This window comes from Galeopterus variegatus, unplaced genomic scaffold, assembly GCF_000696425.1.
Source record: "Galeopterus variegatus unplaced genomic scaffold, G_variegatus-3.0.2 Scaffold1226, whole genome shotgun sequence".
Taxonomy (NCBI): domain Eukaryota; kingdom Metazoa; phylum Chordata; class Mammalia; order Dermoptera; family Cynocephalidae; genus Galeopterus; species Galeopterus variegatus.
The window spans coordinates 245,437-269,293 of NW_007727337.1; the positions used below are offsets into that span (position 1 = coordinate 245,437).

Sequence of the window (23,857 nt, forward strand, 5' to 3'; positions counted from 1 at the left end):
CGCTCAACCAAAGCATTAGATGTATTCTAAAATTTAATCCCAGACACGGTAGAGCAACCAATAGCTACCATGTCTTCCAACTCAGATTTCATGACAATGAGTAACAGACGGAAAAGATGAATATAAGCCTAAAATCATCAAGTAGATTTATACTTTATCCCATATGATTGCTGATGGAGCAATGGGCAAAGGACTGAAGGAATCCACTGTGATTGCCAGTAGGAACAAAACCACATTTGCGTCACTTATATACATATATTTGCATACACATTTGCATAACTCACACACCAATCTGCATACATTTGCATAAACTACATAGATACATTACTTATTTGAAACAGTCATAACCCAATGAAGACAAAATAATATATGAAAACTGCTTGAAACTCAGGAGAAAATAACTTACCTTTTTGTTTTGGTTGGGTTGTTCCAAAAGACAAAAATGACTAATGGTCATCAGACCTTCCAGAAGAGTGAGTGGATAATCCGGAGAAATGTTTTCCCTCTTGGAGGTTGTGCTTTGGTGGGGAAACAAAAAACTAGTTTTGAGAACTTTTAAGAATGAGGTCATAAAGGTTTTTAATCCTACATATAAACATAGAAACCAGACATATATCACTATCTTGAACTGAGGCTCTCATAATGAAATATCATTGTTATAGTAATAATAGGCATCTTTTCTGCTATTTTATTTATGTATTTATTTATTTTTCCCTTTTTTGTCTTTTTTACTGACCGGTAATGGGATCGCAACCCTTGGTGTCGCGCCCGTACCGGGGACCGGCAACGGGATTGCAACCCTCGGTGTTGGGCCCGCACCGTGCTCCGCCAGTGAGCGGGAACCGGTCTCCACATGGGATCCGAACCCTCGGCGGGAGCGCCGCCGCACTCCCAAGCGGCGCACTCTCCAGTGTGCCACCGGGCCAGCCCGTTTCTGCTATTTTACATTCCAAAGAGTCACTTTGCAAAAATGGTTTCAGGTCTTAGAATCTCTGTGAAGATGATTCATGTTTTTATTTCTGTTTTGCAAAAATAATGGAGAGTAACTGACTTGCCCTATGAAATTAAACAAAGAGTTGGAATGTTTAGTTCCTTGTTAACCCTCTTGACATTGCTAAATAAACTAGCTTCTAATGAGGTTGAAATTATCCTTCAACCGGCATCCATGGCAAAAGAGCCATTCATCAGCAGAACTGTCATTAAAGCAGTAATGATGCCTCAAAGAGTTCAATATACCTGATGGAGAGCTTCACAGATTCGCTTTCATACTGCTTGACCAGCTCATCCAAGTTTTTGCAAATCTGGACAATGAAAGGGGTCACTGTCCAGCCCAGGGACTTTCCGAAGTATGGCAAGGAATGCGTGACCAAGCTCACCCAGGCCGGGTGCATGCCATATCCATAGGCGGGCTGCAGGCCTCTCACCACGGCAGAGACCAGCAGGCCCTGGGAGGTGAGGGGATGGGGCTGCACATACTGTGTGGCGCTGATGGCCTGCTGGAAGTTCAGGGCCCTCTGCCACTCCCGGGACAGGTCTGGCTGGTTTTCGGCCTCCTCTTGGACCTGACCCAGGTGATGCTCCAGGACAATCAGCACCTGCAGGAGCTTGAGCAGCTCGATCTGCAGTGGGTGCTCACTCCAGATCTGGTCCTGACCCAGATGGATGAGACTCTCCTCAAAGAGGATGTCCTCCTGTGGGGCCCTTCCCGGGCCAGCAGCGGCCAGCCCATAGCGCTTCTGGCTCGTGTACATGGATGCTGACAGTGAGAGCAGCACAAACTCCTGCACTTTGCACCTCTGGAGTAAGCTATTGATGAACTCCATGCTCCTCCCGTCAGAAGACTTGGCCACTGACACCAACTGCGTCATTATTCTAATCAAAACCTCAACACTTTTGACCTGTACATCCCGGTTTCCGAGTATGTCTCGGTGGGAGATCTTTAAATAACAAGGGTAGTAGGAGCGTAGAAAACTCAGGCAAAGGTAGGTGACGAGCTCGATCAGCAGAGAGTGGGGGCACACGTTGGGGGACTGAGTCTGGAGTTTTCCGTAGAAGCTCTGGCCAATGAGGGCCTCCTGGTGGCGGGCAAGGAGATTGGAGATGAGGTTGAGGTGTGCAGTGGAGCTGGTGTCCATGCTGGTCCTGGACACGGCCTCAATAAACTCCTTAGGGTTGGTTTTGAGCACGGCCTCCAGCACCGAGAAGGCGTAAAGGACCCGCCGCGAGTCATAGGGCTGCAGATAGAGCAGGATGTGCTTGAACAAGGCCTCGATTGACTCCTGCCTCTCCCTCTGCTGCTTCAGCAGCCTGGACGTGGTGAGGGCCTGCAGCTCCAAGTCAGCCTCCTCATCACTGGAAAATGACTCTGAAGCCTGGGTCTTGTCCGAGTCCACACGCACCAGGCTTAACTTGGCATTGGACCTAAAGCTCTCCGACTGCGAGGCTACCAGCAGGGCGGAGCGCTTGGGGTGTGCCCTGCCCCCCATGGGGATGGGTGCACAACAGTTCTCGTCACTGCTCAGCCCCTGCAGGTCGTGGGACGGGGAGGAAAAGGAGGATGTATTCTCACTGTCTGTGTGGCCGGGGCTGGTGTCTGCAGACTCGGTGTGCTCGCTACTGTCTGGGGCGCCATGGGCTGTCCTATCTGGAAGGTTCACATAGTAGGGCAGCTCCTCCTCGCTCAGCTCGCTTATCGGCGGGCACTTCTCTGGCTCCTTCTCCACTTCGGCCCAAATGGCTTCACGGTCAACCGTGGTGAACTGGCTCAGAGGCAGGTGTTCTTCAGAGCCACCTTCCCGAAGCTCAGGCCCTCCACATACTTCTTTGAAAGAGCTTTTCTTCCTGTTAAACCAACGATGCAAGTCCTCTGAAAATTACAAATGACAAATGACTTTAGGACAGAAGGGTTAGTTATGATAAAGTAGCTCTAGCGTGATCTTTGTCTTAAAGCCAGACAGAAAGATCAATTTTAATAAAATTCCCACGTGAAACTACACAGCCAGAGTCTAGATTACATTATGGACAAAAGGTAGACAAAGGGGGGGGAAAAAGGTTTTTTAGAATGTTCAAGGCATAGGATAGTTTAATTACGTTGTCATAGAAAATTTAAGTATCAAAACTTTTTCAGGAGGGCAATTTAAAAAAATACATATGATTTTGTCCCAGGAATTCTTTCCAAGAAATGTATCCTACAGAAATGTTAGCAGGTTTCCAAAGCTCTGAGGAACAGGGTATTCACTGAGAGATGTCACATGTAAAAGACAAACTGGGAAGCAAACTGAAGATCCACAGAGAGGGGCTGACGCATCAGGTACAGGCAAGCAATGAACTACTGTTCGGGTTTTAAAAAGATACATTTATATGTGCTGACATACAGCACCGTGCAGGATATATTAAGTTAAAGAAAAAGTTAAGCCAAAGAACAGTACATATAGAATGAGCGCAATTAGGGGAGAGTATAATACACAGCTATGAAAAAGTCTGGAAGACTATCTGCCAGACCATTAATAGTACCTAGCTCTATCGACTGGCATTATAAGGACTTCCACTTATGTTTTTACTTCCTTATTATTCCAATTTTTAAAATAAGCATGTTAGTACTTCTATAATCAGAAAAATACACAATGTTTTTGAATATTCAAGTCTCTTTAAAAAGAAGTGAAAGCTGAGTGTTTGGTATTCCCAAACATTTTTAACATGCAGCTTTCAAATCTGTGCCATGAACATTAAGCAAAATCAGGAAAAAAGGAAGAATATGATATAAGACATCAAGCTGTTTGAAGTGTAAAATAATACTTAAGAAATAGATTTCTACAGGATTACAGCAGTAGAGTGGGGGTAAGCAGTACACTTCTGGTTCCTTCCAGGGAAAGAAAACAGCAGAACAAAGATGTTCTCTCATATTAGGAGGTAGCAGACCAGTGCTGCGGTCGGCATTAGACAGATTAGAGGAAGCAGCAGGGCAGAGCTGGGAGACTTTTAAAAAACCCACTGAACTGTGGAGTTAGAACTTTCTTCTGAAAACAGACAAATGAATACTAAAAAATTCAGCTGCCATGAATGGTAGCCAAATCTTTAAGAAGGTGCTTAGTTTATACTTCTTTAAGTTTTACTTTCTCATAATGTAGAATAATAAAAAGTCTCCTCTTTGAGAAGGCAGCCAGCTTTCCCTCCCAAAGGAAAACTAGGGGTTACAGGTTTAGGCCACGAGCCATGTACAGAGAGGAAGCCATTTCACACATCTCTGCTCATTTAGGTGGGGAGCTGCTTTTCCCCGTAGGATAAAACTGAGAAGAACATAACAATATTTACAACCCAGTGAGCTAAACAAACGCACTCGAAGCTTGTAAACCATCCTTAGAAAACTGCAAAGTCATAAAATACAACTATTGTAGGAAGTAAAGTTAATTCATAAAATGCATAAGGTATTAAAATCAAGTTTAATGGACTCATCAGGTTTATTTCGTTTTTCTTTTTTTTCTTCGTTCCTACCTACATTCTTTTAAACTTGTGTTAAAGATGCCTCTGGAAGTTCTCTGAACTAAAAGGTTCAATTTTCTGCATTCCTGATCATTTGATTCATAGGATTTCATAGTCAGAAAGAACCTAGAGAGCAGACAGAAAAGAAACCACTTACCTTACACTTAAAGGTTCACAAATAAAAGTTATTTTTATAGATAAACTATAACTGACCAGATTACATGCAAATTTCAACATGTGCAGTCATACCTGGGGGCCACCTAAACTACCCCATCCCCACAGTTAGGCAGTGGATGTGAGTACAAGTGCTAGCCTAGCAAACCCAAAGCAAACAACTTCACACCAGACATCCAACTCCAACCCTTCTCTTCAAAGTGAAGGTGTCAGCTTTGGAGATATTTGGATAGATGTTCTGTTATTCTCTCCTCATACCTTAGACACACTGAATTATTTTGTCTAGTGAGAAATCCAGAATCACCTATTTATTTTGGAGCATGGGTTATTGAATTTTTTAAAAAAAAATTTAATAGAGAAATAATAATTGTATTCATCTATGAGGTACGATGTGATGTTTTGATATTGCATACATTGTGGAATTATCAAATCAAGCTAATAAAAATATCCCTCACCTCACTTATCTTTTTGTGGCAAGAACATTTAAAATCCGCTCACAAAAGTAGAGAGCAGAATGGTGGTTACCAGAGGCTGGGGAGAGAGGAAACGTTGGTCAAAAGAAGCACAGGTTCAATCAGACGGGAGGAATACGTTTTAGTGATCTACTACACTGCATGGTGAGCATAGTTAATAATAATGTCTTGAGTATTCCAAAATTTTCCTTTTTCTTAAAATAATAAAACAATTGGTTTTTCAGTGAAAACAACAAACCTACTGCCTAGTTCTATGTGCTAGTTCCTCTGATCCTTAAATTTTCAGTCTTCACGAGTTTACATTTTACTTTTACATTGTCTGAATCTAGCACCACCATCAAGTGGGACTAAGTCCCTTAACCGTGACAAGGGGCAGTGAGATCCAGTCTGCCTTTTCCTCCTCGTGTACCCAGGGACCCTGTGCAGGCTGCTCACCAGCTGAGTTCTGCTTGAGGCAGTGGATGGAGGTTCTCTGAGTTTTGGGCTGGAGCAGTAGCAGGAGCATGGGTTCAAGGATGCGTGCCACATCCCCGAGGGACAATGCGCGCACCAGCCAGCCTTGGGCCGCTGCTCCGATGGCACCATCCGGGCATGCCAGGCTGTCCAGCACCACGAACAAGGACCTGTGGGGGAAACCGAACCACTGAGTCCATGCTCAGCCACCCTGTGCACCAGGCACGGTGGCAGACACTGTGCATATAGTGTCGATCAACACGGATGCCCCAGGGAGCTTCACCCACCCAAGCTGGGCTTACAGACCCTAGAAGATGAGGACAAGGGGTTCTCAACCATTAGAATCACCATGAGGAGCTTTTAAAACCCCAATGCCTGGACCTCACTCCAAATGGGTTACATTAGTGCTGGGAATGGGCCCTGGGCATCAGAATCAGCAGGTATATCTCTAAGGCTGCATGCCTGGCCTCACCCCTAGAGTTTCTGAGACATGGTAGGGCACTTGGAAAAAACAATGTGTAGTATAATGTACCTGCAATAAAATTCCCATCTTGAACATGTAGTCAATGATGTGACGAGCATATATATACCCAGTGCGGCCACCACCCCCATCAATGTCTAGACCACCCGCACATCCCTGGCAAGCCCCCTTGTGAGGGCACATTGTAAAAGCTCCACAGGTGATCCTGAGGCATACTGGGCTTCCTCACTCTCTGACCAAATTAAGAATAGTTCTAACGTGTATTCACATGTTTCTGGCCTAAATTCAATTAGGGGATCATGGGACCCTTTGCTGTGTCCCACAGGAGTCATGTGCAGGGCTTGTGTTTCCAATTTTGCACATCTCTCCCTCCCCAGCCCAACGTGCTCAGCAGGAACCTCTGCACAGCTTCCTTTTGTGCTAAGGATAAATGACAAAGACAACCGCCTCACCTGTCAAAGGAGCGATTGTGAGACGTCACTCGACTGCCTTGGATCTCTCTCGTCAGGTGCCAGATCACAGAAAATCTAAACAAAGCTTCCAATCTTGTTCCCTTGATTAGGTAATAAACGGAAGTGAGGAACGTGGTCTCATAACTGAATGCCATTTTCAGTCACAATGAACCCCATTTAAATAACAGATGAGCAATCTCAGAACTGATGGCAACCACAGCAAAGACTCTGTATCTTCATGTGTTTGACTTGAACAGAAGAAAGGGAAACCTGCCTCCTCTTTCCTCACTCACTTTAATACAGACACATGTTTCATAAACTGCACATTCAAGATTTGGCATTACTCTATGTCTAGGGTAATACCTGAGGCTTGTGGCCTCATGAAAACAAAAAAGAACATGGATTCCTCATGTCCCTTGCAAGTATCAGGGCTGTGTATCTTAAAGAGCAAGGATACACTCTTGACTGCATAGGACAGCCAGGGACAATAAGTTCTCAATTAGTTTTTTAAAGGGACAATGAATTCTCTACAATTACCTATCTTGCCAATAGCTCTAGAAGACCTTAATGTACTTACAGGGAGTTTGGCAGATTCCCCTGGTGAGCCCTAATATTGATACAAACCATATTTTTAAGACTCTGAAGGAGATGGCTCGGGCTCCCAGAGGCCTTCTGGTACTGAAATTCTATAACACCTCTGCTCATTAATCAGGATGAAAGACTTCAATTGCATGTATATACATCTGCATGTAAAGCAAGGCAGCAGCCAGGTTGCTGCGGGATGGAGGCTACAGGTGGAAAAGACTCACCTTGTCAGGGTCCAGGAGGGCATGACAGATGATGTCCTCGCAGATGTTGGCCGTCGGGGCTAGGCAATGCAGCCGGTAGAACAATTCCACACAGGTGATGTGATGCTCCCGGGTCTCCTTGTTCAGCTGATTCCATAGCACACGAGCCACCCTCTGGGACAAAGAAAAGCAGGTGGAGACCACGTCAACACGGGATGCATTTCCTCCTCACATCAGTCCAACCCCAGCCCTACCTTACTGGCTTTCACCTGTATTCACCATGTGAGAACCCTCCATACCCAGAGACACATCACCAACAAGTAAAACAAAGCAAAAAACCCAACAGCAGTCATCCAGGCAACAGGTAATGTTGCAGGTTAAACTTGGATGTTTCTGACCAGCTAAGAACACTGTGGCTCTTGCCCAGACCTCTTATCATTACTCCCAGAAAGGGAATCAATTGGAAACTAGACCTGAGTGGTTGAACCTGTCTTTAGACAAGCACAGACCAAGCCACACCCTGTGCAGGCTTGACTCCAGACAGTTATCCAAATCTATATAAAACACAAAGAGCACCGTTAACAGTAATTATATAATTATAAAAAGACAGTATAAATGCACATTTCTTCTCCTGTCTTCTTTCAACTGATTTAAAAAACAGTGTACTGACAACACCAAAGTCAAGGGTTTGGATCCCCTTACCAGCCAGCACCCCCCCCCAACACCAAAAAGTGTAAAACAATAGGTACATAATGTATCACTGGGCCTATAATATGTAGAAATATATTTGACAGAACAGCACTAACAAGGTGGGTAGGAGAAAGGGTGCACTGGAGTAAGGAAATGATATCAGATGCTAATTCCAATCAACAAACAAGGAGAAGCAGAAATGATACATAAGGATAATAAAACAAACCCTATGTTTGTTTTCCTTTCTTCTCCCAGCTTTTTAAAAATAACTAATAAATAATTAAAAACTATATAGGATAATAATTATGCATTGCTGGGTTTGTAACATACACAGATGTAATCTGCATAACTATACTAGCACAAAAAGGGACGAGGACTAGAGCCATACAGGAGCAGTTTAATTCTCTTAATTCTCACTGGAAGCAGATTTGGATAAGATGTATATGGCAAGCCTTAGAACGACCACTACGAAAATAACTCAAAAATTATACTGAAAAAATCATTAAAGAAATTAAAATACTATACTGGAAAATAGTCACTATTTTAGCTAGTTTGATTAGCTTTCAGATTCTTGCAATTAAATGAGCCCTACAATATATAAGTTTGAACTATTTTCTTTGTCCCCCAGAAAGATGGACAACACCTGCTCACATCTTCAGTAATGCTCTTTCTTAAATTTGACAAGTACTAAATTTTCCTGAGGCTAAAAAAACCTCAAAGCTTTTTTCATCTTGCAAAATAGGGCACATTCTTTTCTCTTAATATTTAGGTAATCGTACAATACAATCCTTACATGTGAAGTCCAGTTAGTCTAAAACTGAACACAAATGTTTACTGAGTATCCACTGCAGGGCCAGAAATTGTGCCAGGAGCCTGGGATACGGAGATGGACAAGGCGGTCTCAGGTCTCAAGAAACCCAACTGGAGCGCCCATATTCCTTATTACAATCATCAACCACATCTTAGGGATGATTTTAAGTAAATAGCCTGAGAAGAGGGTCTCACCCACCCTCTTCCCAGTGGGAAATACCTGATAGAAGTCTGTTTTCTCTGAAATGACTTTCAATATCCCAGGAGCAACGGGAGGAACTGTTACCATCTGTAGCTTGCCAAAAAATGGGTTGTGCCCAGAGCTTTTATAGCGTTTCATCTTGTCTTCAATGACAAGTGCTAGGGACTGGGAATGGTTTATCACTTCCAGCAGAGTGGAGATGGCCACGTTCTGGAGGTAGCAGTCAGTCACACAGCAGCAAATGGTCATGAGGGATTTCAGCCAAGATGGAAAACTGGAATCACTGGTTCCTGAATGGAAGCCAGCCAGAAAGGACAAAAAGAAAGTCATATGAGAATGGTTCCCCAACTTGCAGATTCTACAGCACCCTCAATCTGGGAAGTTACTTGAGTGAGTCACCTGGACATCAATGTGCTAACCTTCTGGTGGGGACACTTATTTGGAAATAGGGTCTTTGCAGATGTAATCAAATGATGAGGTCACTAGGGTGGGCTCTAATCTAATAGGACTGGTGTCCTCATAAGAGGAAATGCTATATGAAGAGAGACACACAGGGAGAAGGCCACATGACAACAGAGGCAGAGACTGGTCTGATGTAGCTGCAAAAGCCAAGGGACACTGAGGACTGCTGGCAACCTCTAGAAGCTGGGAGAAGCCAGGAAGGACTCTACCTGGAGTCTCAGAGGGAGCACAGCCCTGTTGACACCTTGATTTTGGACTTCTGGCCTCCAAAACTACAAGACAATAAATTTCTGTTGTGTAAGTCACTCTGTTACAGCAGCCATAGCAAACCAACATGTCTCATTAAATAGTCTATTTACTATTATTAAGCACCTTTTTACGTTCTAGGTCTTCTGATGGGCTATGGCGGACATTCTGATGGGCTATGGTGGACACCCAAGGTTTAAAAATACAGATCCAGCCCGTATCAACTTGCCATGTAGTGAGATACAAAAACATACATAACTAATTACAAAATAAGGCAAGAAACAAATGCAGTCAATAGTCCCTTCTTGGTTGACACAATTTTAGCTAGTCTATAAATACCAATTGTCTCAGTAATGCCAGACTACTGTAGTGGGGCTGTTCTCTCACCTGGAAGCTGGAAGAGCGTTTCACAGAGCTGCTCTGTCTCTTCCTCAGACAGGTAGACTGGGAAGGTGGCACAGTCCAGTAGCAGGTGGCAGGCGGCAGCAAAGGCTTCCCTGCAGTCCTCCCTGGAGCCTCCCAGGTCAATGACTACCTGGTCAATTGACACAATTTTAGCTAGTCTATAAATACCAATTGTCTCAGTAATGCCAGACTACTGTAGTGGGGCTGCTCTCTCACCTGGAAGCTGGAAGAGCGTTTCACAGAGCTGCTCTGTCTCTTCCTCGGACAGGTAGACTGGGAAGGTGGCACAGTCCAGTAGCAGGTGGCAGGAGGCAGCAAAGGCTTCCCTGCAGTCCTCCCTGGAGCCTCCCAGGTCAATGACTACCTGGTCAACATCCCATTCTCCCCCCTTTTTGCTGCTGGGGCTGCTGGGCAAAGAGGATGGTGACTCCAAACTTTTTGTCTTAAATGGAGACCCTCGTGCTGTGAACAAATCTGAAAGCATCTGCTTAAACTGGGGCACAGTGATGGGCTTGGCCTCCCAGGAGTTCTTCCTGCTGCAGTCATCAGCCACCAGACTCTGGGTCCCACCCTTGTCCTCCTTCCCTGTGGGCTCTCTGGACTTGCTTTCTTCTCCAGACGCTGCTAGCTGTGCTCCAAAAATGTTCTTGCTGGCAAAGTTTGCAATTAGCTCCTGGATGCAAAGAAACGTCCTCTGCATACTCCCACCTTTCTTCCAAACGTCGTCTCTTTCCGGAGAAATGCGAGGAAACCTCAGGTGCTCAGAGAGCTCTGGCGACGAGGCACTGAGCCCAATCCCACTGTCCTCAGATTTCAGGGTGGGGAACGAAGTGTCTTCATCACCTGGAATCACTGCTTTTGTTTCCAAAATTATTTCACCATTTTCACCTTTTACTGGACTCTGCAAAAATAGAAAAACTTATATACTGTTTATCTCTTAAGACCAAGGGATTCATGTATCAGCTGAATCAGGCACATGATGAGTGCATTTCAGACCTGTTTTTCAGAGTTGTAAGTCTCTGCACCAAGAGAATCCTTGTGTAAAGTGTATAAAAAATAAAATCAAGAAGGTGCCCAAAGAAGGGGAAGGAGGGGGGTAGTGAGGCCCAAAGAGGAAGCTGATGATGTACCAACATGCTCTATGGGTAGGCTGGCTTTTGAGTCTGCTTTGTCTTATTTATTTAGATTCTTCAGTGTTCAAAAAAGTTGTTTAAAAATTGTTTTTGACAAATTAAAAATATAAATGAGGGAAGTGAGCTGAGGGTAAACTAAAGGCATGAATAAATAAAATAGGAGAAGAAAGCTAGAACAAAGAGCCTGCTCTAAAAATACATATAGATACATACACGTATACACATGTACAGGTATACACACACACATATATACATACATGTGTGTGCCCGCACACACACACACGGTGGCTTTTCCAAAGTGATGACACTTCAACCTTCAATGCAGCAGCCTTTTCTCTTTGCCTATGCTGTTACTTAGGTAGTATAATAAATTTGAAACTCTTTAGTAGTGAACCCATTGTGTTCTCCAAGGAAGAATGAGAAGGTAGTATGTGATTGGTGAAGCATACTGTTATTCATATTTGCAGATTATACATGCATAAGCTTTATATCTTAAATCATTTTCAGGATAGTTTTTCCAACTAGCTAGAAAATCTAGGGAAAAAAAAAAGAGAGAGAGAGCGCTAGCTTTTTTTTTTCATTGGTTATGAACATTCATGAGATACACAGCTGACTGTCCACCCTTGTGCCCTAGATGTGAAAGCCAGATCCATACTGGTAGCATGCCCATTACCACAAATTGTGATTATACCCCGTATCCCCCACCCAATTATCCCCAACCTCCTTCTCTCTCCCCCTTTTCCCCCCTCCACTTGTATCTCTAGGTATGCTCTCTCTGTCTGCAAGTCCAACACACCACTATGGTCTTTCTTTCCTTTTTTCTTTCTCTCTCAGCTCCCACTTACAAGAGGGTACATGCGGTAATTATCTCTCTGTGCTTTGCTTATTTCACTCAACATAAGTTTCTCCAGGCTCATCCATGTTGTACCAAATGGGAAAATTTCATTCTTTTTTATGGCATAGTACTATTTCATGGTGTATATAAACCACACTTTCCTTATCCAATCATCCATCGATGGACATTTAGGTTGGTTCCATATCTTGGCTATTGTAAACAGCACTGTGATGAACATGGCAGTGCAGATATCCCTTCGACGTGATGATTTCCATTCCTCTGGGTATATACCCAGAAATGGGATTGCTGGATCGTATGGAAGATCTATCTGTAGTTGTTTGAGAAACCTCCATGCTGTTTTCTTTTCTTTTTTTCTTTTTTTTTTTTTCTGACCGGTAAGGGGGCTGCAACCCTCGGTACAGTGTGGTCCACACCATGCTCAGCCAGTGAGCACACCGGCCATCCCTATATAGGATCCAAACCTGTGGCCTCGGTGCTACCAGTGCCACACTCTCCCGAGTGAGCCACGGGGCCGGCCCTCCATGCTGTTTTCCACAGTGGTTGTACTAATTTACAGTCCCACCAACAGTGCAGGAGCACTCCCTTCTCTCCGTACCCTCGCCAGCAACTGTTATTCACTATCTTTTATTTACAGCCAGTCTAACTGGGGTGGGGTGATATCTCAATGTGGTTTTAATTTGGATTTCCCTGAGGACTAGTGATGTCGAGCATTTTTTCACATACTTGTTGGTCATTTGTATGTCCTCCTTTGAAAAATGTCTGTTCAGCTCCTTTGCCCCTTTTTAAATTTGGTTATTTGGTTGTTTTTTTTTTTTTACTGTGTAATTGCTTGAGTTCCTTGTATATTATGGATATTAATCCCTTGTCAGTTGCATAGTTAACAAAAATTTTATCCCACTCTGTAGGTTGTTGTTTCACTCTGTTGATTGTTTCCTTTGCTGTGCAGAAGCTTTTTAGTTTGACATACTCCCATTTGCTTATTTTTTCTTTTGTTGCTTTGCTTTTAGGCTCTGTGTCCAGACCTAGTTCTTGAAGTGTTTCACTAATATTTTCCCTTAGTAATTTTACAGTCTCAGGTCTTATACTTAAGTCTTTAATCCATTTTGAGTTGATTCTATTGTATGGTGAGAGGTACATATCTAGTTTCATTCTTCTGCATACTGATATCCAATTTTCCCAGCACCACTTTTTGAAGAGGTAGTCTTTTCCCAAATATAGATTTTTGTTGCCTTTGTCCAATATCAGATGGCTGTAAGCCTGAGGGGTGATTTCTGGGTTCTCATTTCTGCTCCACTGGTCTGAGTGTCTATTTTTATGCCAGTACCAAGCTGTTTTGGTTACTATAGCTTTGTAGTATAATTTGAAGTCAGGTAGTGTTATGCCTCTGGCTTCATTTTTTTTTGCCCAGGATTGCTTTGGCTATTCAGGGTCTTCTGTTGTTCCATATGAATGTTAAGATTGTTTTTTCCATTTCTGTGAAGAACGTCATTGGTATTTTGATGGGGATTGCACTGAATCTGTAAATCACTTTGGGTAGTATAGACATTTTCCCAATGTTAATTCTTCCAATCCAAGAGCATGGAATATCTTTCCATCTTTTTGTGTCTTCTTTAATTTCTTTCAGTAGTGGTTTGTAGTTCTCATTGTAGAGATCTTTCACCTCCTTGGTTAAATTAATTCCTAGGTATTTTATTTTTTTCATGACTATTGTAAATGGGCTGGCTTACTTAATCTCTCTATTAGTTCATTATTTGAGTATATAAATGGAACTGATTTGGGCACATTTATTTCGTATCCTGCAACATTACTGAAACTATTAACCAGCTCTAGGAGTTTTGTGATAGAGTCTTTAGGTTTTTCTCTATATAGAATCATGTTATCTGCAAATAGGGACAAGTTTTACCTCATCTTTTCCAATCTGGATGCCCTTTCTTTCTCTTGCCTGATTGCTCTGGCTAGAATCTCCAGTACTATGTTAAATAGAAGTGGTGAGAGTGGGCATTGTCTTGTTTCTGTTCCTAAGGGAAAAGCCCTCAGTTTTTCCCCAATGAGAATGATACTGGCAGTTGGCTTGTCATAGATAGCGTTTATTGTGCTGAGATACTTTCTTTCTATACCTAATTTGTTGACTGTCTTTATCATGAAGGGATATTGAATTTTGTCATATGCTTTCTCAGCATCTATTGAGATAATCATATGGTTTTTGTCCTTGAGTTTGTTGATGTGATATATCACATTTATTGACTATTGTATGTTGAACCACCTTTGCATCCCTGGGATGAATCCCATTTGATCATGGTGTATAATTTTTTAAATGTGTTCCTGTATTCTGATTACTAATATTTTGCTGAATATTTTTGCATCTACATTCATTAAGCATATTGGCCTGTAATTTTCTTTTTTTGTTGTGTCTTTACCTGGTTTTGGTATGAATAAGTTTGGGAGAGTAGCTTCTGTTTCAATTTCTTGGAATTGTTTGAGGAGAATAGGTATGAATACCTCTTTAAAAGTTTGACAGAATTTAGCTATAAAGCTATCCGGACCTAGATTTTCTTTGTTGGAAGATTGTTGATTATTGCTTCAATCTCGTTGCTTGTTATTAGTCTGTTCAGGTTTTCTATCTCTTCTTGGTTCAGTCTGGGTAGTTTATATGTGTCTAGAAACTTATCCATATCTTCCAGGTTTTCATATTTGTTGTCACACAGTTGTTTGTAATGGTTTCTAATGATTCTTCGTATTTCTGTGGTATTGGTTGTAATATCTCCCATTTCATTTCTGATTCTTGTTATTTTGGTCTTCTCTCTCTTTTTTTTAATTAACTTAGCTAATGGTTTGTGTATTAGTCCATTTTGTGTGCTATAACAGAAATACCTGAGAGTGGGCAATTTATAAAGGAAGGAGGTTTATTTGGCTTATGATTCTGGGACAGCTGCATCTGGCACGGGCCTCAGGCTGCTTCTACTCATGGTATGAAGTGGCAGGCAGCCAGAAGGTACAAGCAGATCACATGGCAAGAGCAAGCAATAGAGGAAGAAAGAGAGAGAGAGAGGAGGTGCCTGGGTCTTTTAAACAATCAGTTCTCATGGGTACTAACAGAGTGAGAACTCACTCATTTATCCCCCATTCCCCAGAGAGAGCATTAATCCATCCATGAAGAATCCGCCCCCATGATGCAATCAGTTTCCAACACTGCCACATTGGGGATCAAATTTCCATGAGTTTTGGAAGGGACAACACATCCAAACTCCATCATTCTGCCCCTGGGTGCCCAAAACTCATTTCCCTCTCACATACAAAATACAATTATTCCATCCCAACAGTCCCCAAAGTCTTAACTTGTATCAGCACCAACTTAAAAATACAAAGTCCAAAGTCTCATCTGAGACCAAAAGCAAAAGTCCTTCCAGCTCTGAACCTATAAAAATAAAAACCAAATTTGTCTATTGCCAAGATACAATGGTGGAACAGACAATGGATACACATTCCCATTCCAAAAGGGAGAAATAGATCAGAAGAAAGGAGAAACAGGTCACAAACAAGTCTGAAACCCGGCAGGACAGACATTAAATCTTAAAGCTCCAAAACAGTCTTCGTTGGCTCCAAGTCTTGCATCCCGGGCACAATTGGGCATCTGGGCTCCCAAAGCCTCAGGCAGCCTCACTCCCACAGCTCTGTCAGGTGCAGCCCAGTGGGCTGCATTGCTGCCTGTGGCTTTTCCAGGCCTGCATTGGATGTTACCAGTGGCCCCGGAGTTCTGGGGTCCTGGTGGCAGCCCTGCTGCCTTGGCTCTACTAGACATTTCCCTGGTGGAGGCTCTCTGTGGGGGCTCTGACCCCACTTTCCTGCTCAGCATTGCTCTAGTAGATGGTCTCTGTGGCAGCACCGCCCCTGTGGCAGGTCTCTGCCTGGGCTCCCAGGCTTTTCCATACTTCCTCTGGAATCCGGGTGGAGGCTGCCATGCCTCCAGTGCTCTCATGTCCTGCCAGCCTGCAGACTTAATACAACGTGGACACCACCAGGGTTTCAGTCTTCTACTCTCCAGACATGCTGTGTGAACCACACTTGGGGCCACTCCAGCCGGAGCAGCTGGAACACTGGGAGCAGGTTCCCGAGGGCAGCTGCGTCCCACGTTTGTCCTCTGGGACAACTCAGTCCTTCTACGTCTCAGGGCCTGTGATGGGTGGGGTGCTGTTCCAGACTTCTGAAATGCCTTTAGGGCTTTTTTTCCCCATTGTCCTGGTTTTTAGCATCTGGCTACCTCACTGCCAAAATAATGCCTTTAGCAAACAGTTTATCTGCTTCACTCTTGTATTTTTCTCCTGCTCTCAGCTTCTCTACTACATGGCCAGGCTACAAATTTTTCAAATCTTTATGCTCTGCTTCCCTTTTAAATCCTGGCTTTACATCATGCCTTTGCCACCACAACTCAGAATAAGCTGTTAAAAGTAACCATGCAGCTTCCTTAATGCTTTGCTGCTTAGAAATTTCTTTAGCCAAATGCTGTGGCTCACAACTTGTAAGTTCCATATTCCACAAAGTCCAAGAGCATGGACACAATGCAGCCAAGTTCCTTGCTATGGTGTAGCAAGGGTAATCTTTTGTCCAATTCCCAATAAGTTCCTCATTTCTATCTGAGACCTCATCATCCACATGGTCTTCACTGTCCACATTTCTATCAACATTCTGGTCACAACAATTTAACCAATCTCTAAAATCTTCCAAACTTTCCCTCATCTTTTTCTCTTCTTCTAAGTCCTCCAAACTCCTCCAATCTTTGTCTAATACCCAGTTCCAAAGCTGCATCGACATTTTCAGGTATCTGTATAGCAAATCCCACTCCTTGGTACCAATTTCCTGTATCAGTCCATTTTGTGTTGCTATAACAGAAATACCTGAGACTGGGTAATTTATAAAGGAAAGAGGTTTATTTGGCTTACGATTCTGGGACGGCTGCATCTAGCATGGGCCTCAGGCTGCTTCTACTCGTGGTGGAAAGTGGCAGGCAGCCAGCAGGTACAAGCAGATCACATGGCAAGAACAAGCAAGACAGAGGAAGTGAGAGAAAGAGGGGAGGTGCCAGGATCTTTTAAACAGTCAGCTCTTGCAGGATAAACTCACTCATTTATCCCTCCTCCTCCAGGGAGCGCATTAATTCATTCATGAGGGATCTGCCCCCATGACTCAATCAGCTTCCCACACTGCAACATTGGGGATCAAATTTCCATATGAGTTTTGAAAGGGACAACACATCCAAAGTCCATCAGTTTGTCTATTTTATTTACCTTCTCTAAAGACCAACTTTTTGTTTTGTTGAGCTTTTCTATATTGTTTTTGGGATTCTATTTTATTTAGTTCTACTCTGATCTTAATTATTCTTTCTACTACCTTTAGGATTGGATTGTTGTTGTTTTTCAAGTTCTCTGAGGCGTAGTGTTAGGTCATTTATTTGAAGTCTTTCCATTCTTTTTTTTTTTTTTTTTTTGTCTTTTTCATGACCGGTAAGGGGATCGCAACCCTTGGTGTGGTGTCGCCCGCACCGCGCTCAGCCAGTGAGCGCACTGGCCATTCCTATATAGGATCCGAACCCGCGGAGGGAGCGTCGCTGAGCTCCCAGCGCCGCACTCTCCTGAGTACGCCATGGGGCCGGCTTTCCATTCTTTTGATGTAAGCATTTACTGCAATAAATTTGCCTCTTAGTACTGCTTTTGCAGTATCCCACAGGTTTTGGTATGATGTATCCTTATTTTCATTAGTTCCAAGAAATTTTTTGATTTCCTGTTTAATTTCTTCTTGGACCCATAGGTCATTCAGGAACCTATTGCTTAGTTTCCATTTATTTGTATAGATTCCAGAATTTTGTTCATTATTAATTTCCAGTTTTAGTCCATTGTGGTCTGAAAAGATACTAGGAATGATTTCAATTTTTTAAAATATGCTGAGACTAGATTTGTGGCCTAATCTGTGGTCTATCCTGGAGAATGTTCCATGAGCTGATGAGAAGAAAGTATATTCTTTAGTTGTTGGATGAAATGTTCTGTATGCATCTGCCAGGTCCAGTTGCTCTAAGGTTCAGATTAAGTCCTGTCTCTCTTTGTTGATTTGTTGCCTGGAAGATCTGTCCCATACTAAGAGAGAGGCGTTCAGATCACCCACTATTAATGTATTAGGGCCTCTTTCTTTCCTTAGGTCTAAAAATGTTTGCTTTAATTGTTGGGTGGGAGGGGGGATAGGGAGGAGGGAGGGAGGTTTCGGTAATGGGCCACAATAATCAACCACATTGTATATCGACAAAATAAAATTAAAAAAAAAAAAAGTTTGCTTTATATATCTGGGTGCTCCAGTATTGGGTGCATATGTCTTCTAGCTGGATAGATCCTTTTATCATTATATAGTGGCCTTTGTCTCTTTTTATGTTTTTTTGGTGTAAAGTCTATTTTGTCCAATATAAGAATAGCTACTACTGCTTGTTTCTGGTTTCCATTTGTATGGTATATCTTTTTCCATCCCTTTACTCTTTGTCTGTGTGTGTCTCTATAGGTGAGAAGACAGCATATATTTGGGTCTAGCTTTTTAATCCAATCAGTCAGTCTGTGTCTTTTGAATGGGGAGTTTAATCCACTCACATTTAGGGTAGTTATCGACAGGTACTATTTAATTCTTGTCATTTAAATACTTTTTGTTTAAATGATTTAAATATCTTTTGATCATTATTTCCCCTTTTATTTCTCTTCTTCAATGTTAGTTGGAATTTAAAGTGGCATGATTTAGCTTCTTTCTCTTTCTCACTGGCATTTTTGTTTTAATGGTGGGTTTTGCTCTTTCTTCTGTATTTGTGATAGTGGTCATCACTATTCGGATTACAGATGAAGGACTCCCTTAAGAATTTCTTGCAGGGCTGGTTGTGTGGTGGTGAACTCCCACAACTTTTGTTTGTCTGGGAAATACTGTTTTTCTCCCTCATTTCTGGAAAGCCTTGCTGGGTAAAGAATTCTTGGCTGGCAATTTTTTTCTTTTAGTATTTCGAATATATCATTCTACTTTCTTCTGGTCTGTAGGGTTTCAGTTGAGAAGTCTGCTGTTAGCTAACTTCTATATTGAGGTCACAGTCTGTAATCAGTCTGTAAACTGAGACTCAGTTCCTATCAGGTAGCTCATTTAACCTCCAAATTTTCAGAATGCCTCTCTTTTCAGTATGTTCATACACCTGTCTGCCGTTGTACTGAACTGACTTCAAGGGCAAACTTCCAAATCTCTAAATAAGAAATAGAAAATAAAAATAAAGAACATGGGCATCAAACTGTTTGTGGGACTATCACTGCTGGTCTTTTTGGAAGATAATTTAGCAACATCTCTCACAGTTTATAAGGAGTACATGTACCTTTTGACTGACCCCACTGCTGGGGATTTATCCTTCAGAGACACTGGCACCCATGAACAAGTTGTAGGATGCTGACTGCAGCACTACTTGAACAGCGAAACACTGGAAATAACCTTGATTATATCAACAGGGGAATAACTGAAGAAATTATAAATCCATATCATAGACTCTTACGCAGAAGTTAAAAAAAGAGTAAGATATCTTTATGTACACCGAATGATGCAAAGATGTCCCCAAACACTGAATGAAAACTAAAGCAAGTCAGAGAACAGTATATGTTATGGGTTGAATTGTGTCCCCCTAAAAGATGCTAAAGTCGTAACCTCCAATACCCTTGAACGTGACCATATTTGAAAATAGAATCTTTGCAGATGATCAACTCAAGGTGAGGTCATTAGGGTGGGACCAAATCCAATAGGTCTGGTGTACTTATAAAAATGAGAATTTCAGACACAGAGACAGACATGCGCACAGGGAGAACACCATGTGAACGAGGGCAGAGACTGGCGTGATGCTTCAACAAATCAAGGAACACCAAAGATTGGTGCAAACCAGCAGAAGTTAGGAAGGTGGCATGGAACAGATTCTTCTTCCCTAGCACACTCAGGAAGAACCAGTCTTGATAATGGATTCTGGCCTCCAGAACAGTAAGAAAATTAATTTCTGTTGTTTATTTGTTATGGTGGCAAGAGCAAATTAATCCAGTGTATAATCTCACTTACATTTTAAATAACCAAAATCACGCGCATACACACACATATAAAAACGCCTGAAAAGCTGGCTATATCTAGCCACTAACTGTAGGTATGCAGCAGGAGTTATGTAGCACGGAGTGGGGGAAGCGAAGTGGGTAAAGAGCTACGCTAAAACCTTTTAAAGCGTCTGAAGATTTTACAAGAATATTTGACATAGGCTATATCTAGCCACTAACTGTAGGTATGCAGCAGGAGTTAATGTAGCACGGAGTGGGGGAAGCGAAGTCGGTAAAGAGCTACGCTAAAACCTTTTAAAGCGTCTGAAGATTTTACAAGAATATTTGACATACTACCTGTGTATCTTTTCATCTTTCTTCCTATCTTACCAACCCTAATTACGTACTACTCCCTGGAAGGCATAGCTGCTTTTGGCCCAGAGAACGAGTCTCACTCCTCAGAGCACATACCGAGCTTCCACTTGGGGACTCCATGTCTAGGTAGGAAGGCGGCATTTGGACTTTGCTGAGCACCTTGAAACAGGTCTTCAGGGCATGTGTGAGTTCAGGTAAGCTTAAGGCCTCCACATCCTCAGCAAGAGGCTGCACTAGGCAGCTGAGCACCTGTGGGAGGTACTGGGTTTGTACCTCAGAGTAAAGTTCCTGTGAGATTAAGAAAAAAAAAAAGGGCTTAATTCACACAAGGTTAGTTTATAACCAGAAAAAAAATTCAACTCAAAATGGCATCTTAGAAAATTCATTTTTTATCGGTTAGAGTATGGTGTTACAACACCAAGACCAAGGGTTCTGATCCCTGACCCAGCCAGCCACCAAAAGGAAAAAAAGAAAAATAATTTTTTAGAGCACAAGTTTTACATTACTTCCCAAATTAGAAGACAAAATAATATTTCCTTTTGATCTTCACAAATCAAGGAAATTCCCTTTCTCCTTTCAACTGACTTTACCCATCCTAATACGAAATAATAAAATTGCCACATATATTCCTATATTAAGGAAATTAGTTTCCTTTGAGACAATTAGTCAACTGCACAATTTTAACCAGAAAATGTATTCACTTTCGCCCCTAAGTAACTGTAGTACAGGGATGATACCCAGTTCATCGGCTGGCTTATATAACTTCAGCTCAGCCTACTTACAACTGACCCAAAAGTTATAACCCCTTTTAAATAAGACTTTAAAAATATAAGAGATTAGCAAGCCTGGCTGGTTAGCTCAGTTGGTTAGGATGCAATGTTATAACACCAAGGTCAAAGGTTTGGATCTCCATACCAGCCAACCACCAAAAAAAAAAAAGACTGCATCTAGCTACATCTTCCATGTCGAAATGAACGTTATTTTGTGTTGTGTATTTATGTAAAACCGTTTTTCAGTAAATTTAGGTTTATAAAACAGGCTGACAACACTAATAAGAATGGAAAGGACAGCAGGCATTGAGCCATTGCCTCACAGCAAAGTACTTACCAAGGGAATCACGTCCAGAAGGAACACGAGGAGGGTGCAGAGCTCTGAGACTGTGGGGGGGGCGCTGATGCTTTTTCTGACAGCATAACTCTGCTTCACTGGTCTATATTAATCACAGCCAAGAAAAACAAATTAATTCTTTCTCCTACAATAATTTCAAACATTTCTTATGATTTCCAGTAAAGTTATTCTATTGTAAAGATAATAAAAGATAGGTTACATAGTTCCAGCTAAGCTTTGGTGAATATAACTATTGGACATAGAGAAGTGCCAATATGCATTTTGAATCTGTCTCCAAAACGGGTTCACTATGACTTGGACTCCATCAATTCAAGTGTGGGTGGTACCATGTCCACGTGGGATGCCACACCCATGCAGACTGGAACGCAGTCAACAGGTACAAGCCTAGGAGCCCAATCCCCAACCACAGGCACATTCCAAGCAAATGAACTGGGCTAGAGAGCAACACAGGCCAAAAAGCTGTTTACTTCACTGTAGGAACAACCTGAAACCCCCTCCCCATGTAACACCCATGAGTTCATCGGCCCTTGAGTTGCAAAGAATTCTTCAGCTTCGATAGAGAAGTCTAACTCCACAGCTCAACTCTATTGTTAGCTGCTTATCTCATACTGAAATTCAACACTTCTTTTCAAACAAGCAGGCAATTAGATAAACAGGTACATTAAAAAGTATATATTGGTTCTCAAAGCAGAGTAACCTGGCTATCATGGTACAACTCAAGCTGAGTTAATTTCCTTCCTTGTAAATTAGCACTTAGGTCTCTTCGAGAGCATCTTAGGAGAATGCCTATGAAGAACTGCATCCTAGCCATTGGACTCCTAGGGGTCTACTCTAAAGAATCTGTGCATATGTGCATGAAGAGACAGGACCAAGATGCTCACCATAGTACTATTCACAACAAGAACAAGATTGAAACTGGTTTATTCAAACAAGGGACTATTATTCTTCAGATGAATGAACTGGATGTATATGTTACAGTGCATCTCCCAAAGGACTGTTAACCCTCCAAAACAGCACATTGCAAGAAAGTTATACAACTTGATGTCATTTACATAAAACTTTAACAGACATAATAGACTATACCATCTATAGATACACACTTTTTATAAGAGCACATAACATCATGGGAAAGACAGACACTAATTTCAAGACAGTGATAAACTCTGGGATGAAAGGAGGAAAATGTTGGGAACGTGGGGAGTTAGCTCCATCTGGGTAGCAACATTGTGTTTTTTATTCTTTTGAGAAATAACCAGTGTATCTTTTTTTTTTTTTTTTTAAAAGATGACTGGTAAGGGGATCTTAATCCTTGACTTGGTGTTGTCAGCACCACGCTCTTCCAAGTGAGCTAACCGGCCATCCCTTTATAGGGATCCAAACCCGTGGCCTTGTTTTATCAGCACTGCACTCTCCCAAGTGAGCCACAGGCCGGCCCAGAAATAACCAGTGTATCTTTGAATAGCCAGTCAAGATGATGTTGAACGTTCCTAACACAAAGAAGTGACAAATATTTGAGGTGATATTATAATCATTGCACATAGTATGAATGTACCCAAATATTATATTGTACTCCTTATGGAATACATATTTATATATATATAATTATCATGGGTCAATTAAGAAAAATAAAGAGAAAAAAAGAGAAACAGAGAATAGAACAGTGGTTACCAGAGGCAGGGAAATGGAGGGGAAGGGAGGTTGGGAAAGGTTGGTAGACTGGTACGAAGTTACAAAGTTACAGTTAGATAGGAAGAATCAGTTCTGGTGCCCTTGGGGGCCAATAGCTAGTAATATTATATTGTATATTTCAAGACAGCCAGAAAAAAGGATGTTGAATGTTATAGCTACAAAGAAATGATAAATGTTTAGGTGACAGATATACTAACTATTCTGATTAGATCATTATACAATATATACATGTATTGAAACAACAAACTATACCCCATAAACTTGTACAATGGAAAAAAAAGAAAAACTACAAGCTAACCAAAGCATGGCCTCGCTGTCACCTGTGGATCCAATGACAATTAATTTACTCATCATGGATGTTAAATCCATGCGGGCCTGGTGCAAGGCGAGGCAGGGGACGCAGCAGCAGTGGCTGGGAAGTCAGACCCAAGGCTAGCGCTGCTGGATTCCAATCTCAGCTACCACTCACTGATTTGCTGTGCAATGCCAGAC

The 23,857-nt window shown here is 42.2% G+C and overlaps 1 protein-coding gene across 1 annotated transcript in view; it reads right to left on the reverse strand.

Moving 5' to 3' along the window:
* Positions 1–23,857, reverse strand: part of DOPEY2 (dopey family member 2) — a 114,516-nt gene that overhangs the window by 36,359 nt on the left and 54,300 nt on the right. Inside the window, exons 11-19 of the mRNA XM_008575721.1 lie at positions 21,656–21,758; positions 20,645–20,836; positions 10,332–11,016; positions 9,021–9,292; positions 7,322–7,474; positions 6,513–6,613; positions 5,562–5,749; positions 1,237–2,866; positions 407–518 (exon numbers count right to left, since the gene is read on the reverse strand). Coding sequence (XP_008573943.1) covers positions 407–518; positions 1,237–2,866; positions 5,562–5,749; positions 6,513–6,613; positions 7,322–7,474; positions 9,021–9,292; positions 10,332–11,016; positions 20,645–20,836; positions 21,656–21,758 — 3,436 coding nt within the window. The remainder of the gene's footprint in view (positions 1–406; positions 519–1,236; positions 2,867–5,561; positions 5,750–6,512; positions 6,614–7,321; positions 7,475–9,020; positions 9,293–10,331; positions 11,017–20,644; positions 20,837–21,655; positions 21,759–23,857) is intronic.